Source organism: Helianthus annuus, chromosome 12 (assembly GCF_002127325.2).
Source record: "Helianthus annuus cultivar XRQ/B chromosome 12, HanXRQr2.0-SUNRISE, whole genome shotgun sequence".
Classification (NCBI taxonomy): domain Eukaryota; kingdom Viridiplantae; phylum Streptophyta; class Magnoliopsida; order Asterales; family Asteraceae; genus Helianthus; species Helianthus annuus.
The window spans coordinates 97,287,195-97,298,264 of NC_035444.2; the positions used below are offsets into that span (position 1 = coordinate 97,287,195).

An 11,070-nucleotide genomic window follows, 5' to 3' on the forward strand; every position below is an offset into this window, starting at 1 on the left:
TTTAAAATTCCGAAAAGTTAGACACTTTTAAGAAAATTTTTATATTTCTAGTGTCCTTTAGTCGTCTTTTATTAGACGCAAATGCGGACGTAACACATATATCTTCTAATGATCACACTACTTACAACACTCAACATCCTCTCCTTCTCTCTCCTCTCCCAACCGTCCCCCCTCTCTCTCTCCTCCATCTTCATCTTCTTCAAACCTTCAACTCTTGTTCTTCATGTTCATCACCATACCTAGCAACCTTCAAGTGGTGTGAAGATTCAAAGGTGATCTCAAGGTGTTCTCTAGTGATTCAAGTTTCCCATCATCTTCACACTAGAATTCCTACCCTAGCCTTGTGCTAGTAGTAAGTCCCTTCACACCATTGTTTCATCTTGTTCCTTGTTATGATGATGATAATCAAGTAACGCAAGAAAATGAACACTAAAAAGATGAACATGAAATTCTGCATAAAAACCCTATATAAAAAGTTTGTATGAAGTTGAAATCTGGTTGGTTTAGGGTTGGTTAAAGCATGATTGAAGTTTGAACATTAAATCATCGATAAACCATGTTTAGGACCTTTGTTGATGCGTTTTTAGTAACTTTTACGTTGCAAATAGCAAGCTGATTTGTATTTCCAGCCAACTTCAACAGGCTGTAACTGGACCGTTTTAAATCGAAAAACTGATTTTCTGAAGCCTAAAATATGCATTTTGGAATAACCAAATAAATGGCACTAGAATCATAATTTTTCGAGACCGTTTACTATTTTTAAGGGACTGTTTTTGGACAGCAGCTCAAGCTGCATTTTTACTGCAGAAAAAGTGTGTTGTTTTTGGAGTTATAACTTGAACCTGAGTAGAATCAACTCATGCAATTTTTACAGGAGATGGTCACCGTTGTCAGGATGATCCTCCAACTGTAATTTCGTCAATCGGACTTACGGTTAATTTTTAGTGAATTATTCCGTAAACTGCAATCAGAAAGTAACAAATCTGATTGCAGTTAGGTAAATAAATTTCTATAAAATATTGGTAATGAACTGGACTCTGATATTTTTACACAATAAAATTTGGATCATATGAGTCATTCTGTAAAAATTTGGGAATTTTTGGAAAAAGTTAACTATTTTATAAAAAATCCTCGAAAACTGTCCGGTTTTGAGTAATGAAGCTGAAATAAAGTAAGCAACGTTTTGTATGTCTAAATGTCGGTTTGATTATTGAGAATGATCCACAGGATATATATAAAAGAAAATGATATGCTATGAGGCATGGACACCTCCATTTTCAAAGGAGACCATGGCGAAATTTTCCGAAAATCCAACACTTAGTAAATATTTTCTAGACAAGAGTTTACTAGAACATTGAACGAACAAATATCCCAACAGGACATATAATTAAGTTAAAATATTAACTATTTTAACAAATAAGTATCACATGGAACAATATAAGAAACGTGACCCATAATATTAAACTCTAAGCCAAGGCACAGGCCGCTCGTCTAATAGACATTAGTACGTTGTAGGTTGTCGTGTAGCGGACAGGGTTTGAGATTCGATTCAAGACGCACTACAGTGAGTACATAGACCCCTCTTTTACTGTTTTCCAACGTTTTGGGGTGAAACACATGTGCCTACTTGTTATTTTCATGCTTTCCTGTTTTCATGTCATATACTTGCTATGTTCATTAGTACACTTATAGCACATGATTTACATTACATTGTTTTGCTATGTATGTTTACTTGGCATACTCAGTACATTGTTTTACCTTACATTTCTGCTATGTATGTTGACTGAGCATGCTAGCACATTGATTTACTTGACTTTTCTGCTTTGTATGTTAACTTAGCATACTTAGTACATTGTCTTCATATAACATGCTTACATTTGGTATAACATTTGGTTTGTACAAACGGGACTTAAATACGTTCATTAACATTAGCTACGCCGCTCGGTAGTAAGTAATGGTACCATAGGACTTGACAAATCCCGTTCCTGACATCCTAGGTTTGTTTGGGTGTATGGAATGACTGAATACGAAAACATTTCTTTTGATAACCTTGACTTAGGGTTATCCGTCTGTCTCAAGGCTTGAATGTATGCGTTAACTTACCACAAAAATGTTTGTATCAGTAAAACATGCATTTACTTTGCAAAACATAACTTTTTGATATATTCAGAATACTTTGTTTTGTACATTTTTACATTTGGTTTATGTGACTACACTTTACTTACCATACATAACATTTGTTACACATTACTTGACTGCATTTGGACTTATACATTTTACACAACAACATATTTTGCAAGACTTTGGTTTACGAAATAGTCTATTTAATACGAACTGATATCACTTGGTTATTCATTTAACCATATATTATTCTCTCATTTATACACATCTTCGGATCTTATCACTTTTCAATGATTTACGAAACAAAACGGTTTACAAGGTTCATGACAAAATTTTATTAAACATTTTCCTAAACTTAAGTCATGAATCCTATTTCACAAAACCTATGTATCTCACAGGCATTTTTATGCTGACGTACCTATTTTCACATGTGTTTTCAGGAGCTCTTGCTTAGGATGTTCGTGACACACTAGGGCGGACCTATGCCTTAGAGACTTAAAATAAAGATGGAACTAGTTTAATTATGTGATGAACTCTTCGTTTCAGTTATTTTAAGACAATGTAACTCTTTGCTTGATGAATGAAACATAACTTTTAATTACCATGGTTGTGGAACAATAATTCTGTTACAACACTCCCCGACGTTTACGCCACGATTTGTTGTTTTACGTGGTCGGGGTGTGACAGAAGAGTTGGAATCAGAGCCAATGGTTATAGGGAATTAGGTTATTAGTAAATCTTTGACCTAGACTATAACCTTTCTAGGACCCCAACACAAGTTGTCTTGTGTTTAGATTTTAAAACATGCACTTCACCTATCCTTAGGTGATTACCAAAAACAAAACTTAATGGAAGGCACAAACCCGAAATGAATCATTAATCTCTTAAACCTTCCAAGTTTTCAAAATCTCGTCAAAGTTCTGGGTTCTAAATAATGTGAACACGTGCAAACTGGAAGGGTGAATGCCTGTACCCTGGGTTTTCTGTCTAAGGCTAGAGTGTTCGTACAAATCCACATAATCGGACCAGTCACTCTTACCTGGGAACTCTTGGGGTGAGTGTCCACTTATAGGCGAGCATGTCTTCGCGAAGCATTATTTTTGACCCATTTACTTTGATTAGTCACTGTGTGTCGTTTGTTTGCTTTGTGATACAGGCGAATGACCACCATCTTTGCTTTTGTCGATTTTTGTTTCATCTCATTCTTTTCATCTAACCTTCTCACTCGTCTCCTCTCATGTTTCCTCTTTTTAGAATGCCTCCTCGACGCGAAAATAAGCTACCAAACGCCGAACTGGCAGAAATCATCGCGCAACAAATGGCTGTTGCGTTCCCAAATCTTATTGCTCAGTGGAACCAAGCTAACAACAATAACAATGCTCCATGCAACTTCAAGAGTTTTAACTCGGCTAAACCGCTCGAGTTTAGTGGTTCTGGGGGAGCAACTGGGCTTCTTCAATGGTTCGAGAGCATTGAGAATACTTTTGGTCACGTTCAGTGTCCTGATAATCGCAAAGTCGAGTTTGCTTCCAGTGTGTTTCAGAAGAGGGCGCTTACATGGTGGAACGGGGTTATGAGAGACCGTGGTGCAGAAGTTGCTCTAGCACAAACATGGGCTGAACTTAGGACTCTTATGATGAGGGATTTTTGTCCTCGTCATGAACTGCGAGCCTTGGAAAGGGAGTTTGATGACTTGAAGCAGTATAGTGGCGAACACCGGACATATACTGATAGATATGAGGAGTTGAGTTTGTTGTGACCAACAATGGTTACCCCACTCGATAAGGCTATCGAAAGGTACATCGATGGTCTACCTGACTCAGTGCAAGACATCGTTACTGGTAGTAACCCTACCACAGTCCGTCAGGCGATCGAGTTAGCAGCGACATTGACTGAGTCGCAGATTCGGAAGGGTAAGTTGCACAGAAAGGGCGAGAAAGGTAAGAAGCAGGCGTCTGACAAAGAGGATAGCAAGAAAGGTAAAAACAAGAAGGGTAAGGATTCTGGTTCCTCGATGGGTTCGAGGAAGCGAAAGGCTTCCCAAAACTACGCCCTTACTACACAGGCTCAAGCTGCACCAAATCAGCCTGCGCAACCACTTACCAAGAAACCTTATCTAGGCAATGCACCTTTGTGCAATAGGTGTAACGGTCATCATCAGCCACACCTCCAGTGTTGTCAATGTACCAACTGTGGAAGACCTGGTCATCTTGCTACTTCACGCCGCATTCCTGCTAACCAGAATCGGGCAGCTCAGAACCCGGCTCAACAAGTTGCTTAGCCTCTTGCTCAACAAGAAGGTCAAGCTGCACGACCTCACTACCCGCCAGGTTCTTGTTATAACTGTGGGGATTTGACACACTACCGTAACCAATGTCCAAGATTGGTGAATGTGAATCCAGCTCAGGTTCAGGCTCGAGGTCGAGTCTTCAACATGAATGCACAAGAGGCGCAAGCAGACAATGAAGTGGTTAATGGTACGTTCTTTGTTAATAATCAACCCGCATCTGTTCTTTTTGATACTGGCGCCGATAAGAGTTTTGTGTCGTTATCTTTTGAGCCATTGCTTCCACTACGTCAAAAAAGGCTTACCGCCACATAAAAAAAGTGTGACCATACGCCTTTCGCCACAGTTTTTTTTTCCATCTCAAGTGTGGCCAAAGGTCGAGTCATCGTAGGTATCATATGGCCACACTCACTTATGTGTGGCCGTGGCTACTTAAACTGTGGCTAAAAGGTCTTATTGAAAATCAATCATTGTGTCTGATAAGTGTGGCTAAAAAGGTAGCAACAGCCACATGAATTTGGTATTAGTGTGGCCAATTCTATTATATAGTCACTAATAAATTTGTTTTAGCCACATCAATTTTTAAAAAATGTGGCAAAAAGGTTTTGTAATCAAGCAAGTAGTCCATTAAATGTGGCTAAACAATATCAACGGCCACATGAGTTTTGTGTAAATGTGAGCGTTTCTATTATATAGCCACATGATTTTACTATAAGTGTGGCTGTTTTTATTATATAGTCACTAAAAAGATTGATTTGGTCACATCAATTTAAAAAAAATGTGGCAAAATGGTTGTTGTAATCAAGCAAATGGTCCATTAAGTGTGGCTAAATGGTATCATCAGCCACATAATTTACTATCAGTGTGGTCGTTTCTATTATATAGTCACTTGAATTTACTATAAGTGTGTTCGTTTATATGATATAGTCTCTAAAAAGTTTGTTTTAGCCACATTAATTTAAAAGAATTGTGGCGAAAAAGTTATTTAAGTCAAGTAAATGGTCCATTCCGTGTGGCTAAATAGTATTAACAGCTACATGAATTCACTGTAAGTATGGCTAAATGGTATCAACGGCTACATAAATTCACTATATGTGTGACCCTAACTATTATATAGTCACAAGAATTTATTATAAATGTGGCTAAAAATTATATATAGAGACATAGAAAATTGTAAATTTAAGTGTGACTATTGTCTAACCTTTGGTCACACATATTTGTTATAGTTTTATGTGACCATTTTTGTGTAATTGTCAATTTTATTTTTAAATTTTTGTAAAATTAAAATTGTAGTAAACATGAACCAATCTAAAAACCAAATTATTGATATTAACAATAATAAACCAAAATTCATACATAAGTTTTCAATTTTAATACTAAATACATAAACTACTAATGCAAAGTTATCTACTAAAACTAAATACATAAACTACCAATCAAAAGTTATCTACAAATGATGTAACAACTGCAACATAACCTGCAGCACTTGCAACAAGAACACTTTGGTCTCAGCCTGCATCACTCCTAGCAACACTTGCAACAACATAACCTCCTCTCATTCTCTAAAAGAGTCTCCCCACTTTCATTTCGGCCCTTAGCTGGTCTTTTTTGTCTCAGCTAATCAAAACTCCTTTGCGAAACAACTTCATGTAGTTCATCATGTTTTGTCTGCATAACTAGCCGTTTCTTTCCATCGAAGCTGGAATGGAGGTCCAGAAGATTTACATGTTTAACAGATTCAAACATGAAATGCATTAATTTGGTAATGTTATTGTTTTACCTGATAATTCTGAGGCGGCAAGTCTAACATAAAGATCTTGCCAATTTTGTGGGTACACTCGGACATCAATCAAACCCCCAAACCATAGCAAGCACCCAACTCTACCTGCAGCGATGTTTGGATTTGCATAGGCGGTGCATGAGCAGTTATTCTTGCAAGCTGCCTCACAATCTAGTTTGCCTGATTGCCTCTGCTAAACACATTTGACCCGTACAAGTCGTGTTGATCCATACTCAAAATGACCCGATTCGACCTAAACCCATTTTGATCCATTACCCAACCTGGCCAATCCACCCATCTTGCCACCTCTAAAGTCAAAAAGATGATGAAAATCGACCAATTTCTATATAAATATATCCAAATAACGACCTTTACAAAATCCAAACAAATGCCGCAGCTCTTGTGGTTATTTACAAACCTGAGCTTCTGTGGTGCTAGCACCAGGATGAGGAGTGACAGTGACATTTTCATGATTTACCAACTTGCTATCCTTCAGTGGAGGTTCTACAGTGACTACATCAAGTGCGGCCTGCAAGTACCCCACAGTTTAATTAAAATTATGAAATCTATGAACACAACTTAGGTCTTAGGGATGGCAATTCATGTCGAGTTCAGGTTGGCAGGTTCGTATAACTCAACCAGAACCAGTCCATAACTATTCCTGTCGCAATAGTTGAACACATAAACCCTATCCCAGCGACATGAGCCAGTATGACTAGTGTCATTGATATCCATAACTTAACTACAAAAAGACATTGGAAAGTTGGAAACTAATATATGATCAACATTAACCCTTGTTTTCAATTGGTTATACAAACTATACAGAATCAGAATCGTCAGTTTAACTCAAAGTCAGCCCCTGTTTTCAATTGGTTATACAAACCAATTTAACCTTGTACATAGAGGTGGCTAGATAGGCTGGCCGAGCGGGTTGGTAACAGGTTGAAACATGTGCGGGTTGGAGCAAATCATTTTTTTGGCACAAGGTTAGGTTGGCTTGACCCACAAACAATTTGCGTATATTTATTTTTTTAAACTGGTTAATGTTAATTACGATTACAAAAATGATTTTATTAGTTTTGTAATAATCTAAAGCTTTAAAGAAAAAGGATTTGGGGGTTGTATCCATAAAAATAGACTATGGTTTACTTTCAAGTTGTTTGACCTGTTGGACCCATTTGACCCATTCTTTTTTAGGTTTTTTTATTTTTTTTATTTGACATGTTTCAGGCATTTGGAACAAAACAAAACCGAAATCCACTTTCTCATAAGAAAATGGGTTAAAATTCGATAACCCAGTTTTATAGCAAAGGAAAGTAAGGAAGACATGATACCTTGTATAGGTTCTGTACAAAAAGCTTTTCATCAAAAGACCAGCTGCTTGTGCGTCTAAGTGGAGCTGAGAATGCAGAGTCACAAAATAAAAGAAGCAAAAAATAAAAATAAAATATCATATTTGTAACAATCCTGACATAGAACTCTAACCAGAACAACTTTCAAAACACTATTCTGTTATGATCATAGCATTTGCCAGTTCTAAAGACACCATTTAGTACCAAACCGAATATAGTCAGTCTTATAGGGGTGCAAACGAGCCGAGCCGAGCTCGAGCTCGTGCCCGAACTCGACCAGGCTCGAGGTCGTTTAACATATGAAAGCTCGAGCTCGGCTCGGGCTCGACTCGTTTGGTATTTATTAATTAATTTATATTAATAATAATTATTATTATACATAAAATTAAGTTATTTTTTATATTTATATAAATGGTAAATATTATTATATAAATATATGTTTAATATACTAAAAAAATATAAACAGAAAGCTCGTTTAGGCTCGCGAGCCAGCTCAAGCTCGATAAGCGAAGGTCGAGCTCGGGCTTGTTTACTAAACGAACTTGTTTTTAAGGCTCGGGCTCGAGCTCGTTTAAGCTCGGCTCGTTCGAGCTTTTTTTTTTGAGCCGAGCTCGAATAGCTCGCGAGTAGCTCGGCTCGTTTGCACCCCTAAATTTAGTAGCCCCAAACCGACTATACCATTTTTCACTCTAAAGATGCCAATTAGTTAGCATCATTGGGCCTTTTTCTGGCTTTTTACCTGGATTTACAGGAGTATAGCTTGAAGCAAGCTCGGTCATATTAGCTGCCGTAGATGCATTTTTCCTCAGGTTTAGGGGATTCTGGATAGCTTCAGGCCCTCTGCAATTTAAAATGACAAAATAGAACACAACCACCAACATTCAGGATGCAAAATATTTCAATCAATAGCTAAGGGTATCATAATTCATACCTTGTTCCAAAACATTCAGAACACTAAACAACTAACCAGCAGGCCCTGATAACAATATAGTTCGGCTTGCAGGATCAAGGTTTCGTGTGTGCTTAGCAAAATCGATATTTCTATAAATAAACAAAAGCAGCACTAGTCAGTAAGGTCCTTGTCTGCTCACTGTTAAAACGGTCAACGAAATGATATGTTAATGACTTAATGAGCCATATAAGGTGATAAATTATTGATTTCAAATGAGTTAAATTGTCCCGCGGTTGTAATATAACTTTATTCCATCCAGATTAATGTGACATTCAAAGTAGCTCATGGTAATTAAACAATATGTTTCATCCTTAATAGTTATAACACAATTTAATTATCGGAGATCTTGTTAGGCTCATTTGCACATACAATTTTAAGAGCAAACATTGGCATACATATATGAAAAAATTCTTCGATAGACAAAAGATAAGAGACAAATTATATGAAATAACCGTAAATCTTCCTGAAAATACAAATTGCACAAGAATTGTCTTACCTTAGATAATATGGAAATTCATAGAAAGTGACCTTGTTGTCTTTACCATCAATAATCATACTTTTCATTTCATGCTCCATTATCTGTGGCGTGATCTGGTTTGCCAACGAATCACCACAGCTGCTCAACTCCTATTCCTATTCCCACACTCAACGCCAACACAAACGCACTTCTTTGTTCCATCTTTTCTCAATTTCCAATCCTAATCAAATCACTATAATTCATTATACAGATCATAACTGAGATCAATTTAACTAATTAAAGAACTGAAACTGAATTTGTGGTATATAATATTTAATTTTTAAAATTATATGGAACGGGTTGGAAACCGGCGAGTCAGGTCAACACAAACACAACAAGTTCAATAAACAGATTAGCGTGTATGTCGACCTGTTTACAACCCTAACACAAATACACAAGTACCTGTGCTACAATGCCAGCATCTAATGATCTAACCAAAGCATCTTCATCTATCACTCCGCCACCAGCAACGTTTACTATTCTAACACCTTTTTTTCATCTTTTCAAAGTTTCCATCATTCAATATCTTTGATGTAGCAGGAGTGAGAGGCATGTGAAGTGTGATGAAATCAACGGTTGCAATAGGTTCATCAAAACTTACTCAAAAGGAGAGTCTGCATCCATCCTGATGGAGGAATGTGAGAAGAAAACAATGTGAAATTGGAAGCTTGGGGTTGGGATTCTCTTGTAACCATCCAATCTCACAAATGAGTCAAATCCGACATGGCCAAACTACACATGAGAGAGAGAGAGAGAGTCAGCCAACTTCACCGGCGGTGGTGGTACATTCGTCTCCGATTAGCCGGCCAAGGTACCCACGATTCATAAACAACATAAAAACCCTAGAAATTGGTTTGGTCAGAAGGGAAGAAAGGGTGTGAGTGAGTTACAGAATTTGTGAATTCTTAGGAAGAGGGAAGATTTGAGAATTTGAGGGTTTAGGAAAAGGGAAGATTGGGCGGGGTGAATTTGATGGGGTTTGAAAATCCAATATTTAGGAGGTAATGTGAAAACTAATACAGTGTTTGGATTCCTTCTAAAGAAAATACTATACTATATAAGTTATAAGTTATAACAAATACTAACTTATCATTTTTAACTTCTCAACACACAAAAACAATTTAAATAAGCTAACCCAAACACTGTAAAAACAACTTATTAACTTTTATAAATCAATAAGTTATAAGTTCTTCTAAAATAAGCTAACCCAAACACCCTCTAAAGGTTTTGAAACCTAACCAAATCTTTTAAAACCTCATAGCCATTGAATAACGGAAACAACTTATTAACCGAAACAGAAAAAACTAAAAAAATTTAAAAACGGTTAATTAACTAAAAAAACTTGGTTATTCATTGAACCGTTTAAAGTGAATAACCGAAGAAAATGGTTATTAACCTAATCGCTTAAAGTAAAAACCGGTTAAAGCAAAAATGAGGAAAAAAAAAACAACGGTTCAGATAAACAAACCATTTATGGAAAAAATCATTTTATGCACCTCTACGATATGGTCCATTAAGACATGTATGACCTAATATTCGTTGTCGTGATCCATTAAGGCACAATATGATCCATTAACACATGTATGATCTGCTGTTGGCCATTGTGATCCACAAGGCCCAATATGGTCCATTAAAACATGTATGGTTTATTATAATCCTTTGTGATCCATTAAGAACTATATGATTTACTATTGGTTATGGTGATCCATTAAGGCCCAATATGGTCATTAACACTTGTATGATCTACTATTAACCATTGTGATCTATTAAGGCCCAATATGGTCCACTAACACTTGTATGATCTACTATTTGTCATTGTGATCCATTAAGGTCCAATATGGTCCACTAAGACAAGTATCATCTACTATTATATGTTGTGATCCATTAAGGCCCAATATGGTCTATTAACACATGTGTGATCGATCTACTAGTGTCCACTGTGATCCATTAAGGACAAATATGTCAACGAAGACATGTATGATGTACTGTTGTCAATTATGATAAATTAAGGTCCAATATGATCAACGAAGACATGTATGATCTACTAAGTTTCATTGTAAT

General features: G+C 36.7%; 1 protein-coding gene across 7 annotated transcripts; it reads right to left on the reverse strand.

The window, feature by feature from the left end:
• Positions 1-5,717: 5,717 nt before the first annotated feature.
• Positions 5,718-10,030, reverse strand: LOC110940001 (hydroxypyruvate reductase). 7 transcript variants are annotated; one of them, XR_002592714.2, is made up of 7 exons: positions 9,412-10,030; positions 8,989-9,190; positions 8,472-8,630; positions 8,280-8,380; positions 7,523-7,587; positions 6,189-6,717; positions 5,720-6,107 (listed from the first exon to the last, which is right to left on the reverse strand). XR_002592714.2 is itself a non-coding variant. In XM_022181562.2 (7 exons), exons 4-7 carry the CDS (start codon positions 8,317-8,319, stop codon positions 6,066-6,068), a joined length of 258 nt encoding a protein of 85 aa, XP_022037254.1. In that variant the 5' UTR covers positions 8,320-8,380; positions 8,472-8,581; positions 8,989-9,190; positions 9,412-10,030; the 3' UTR covers positions 5,720-6,065. The 7 variants fall into 7 exon arrangements, 5 of the variants coding, with proteins under 5 accessions (XP_035836418.1, XP_035836421.1, XP_035836419.1 ...); XM_022181562.2 differs by having other exon boundaries at positions 6,607-6,717; positions 8,472-8,581; XR_002592713.2 differs by having other exon boundaries at positions 5,745-6,107; positions 8,472-8,581.
• Between the last annotated feature and the right edge of the window lie 1,040 nt (positions 10,031-11,070).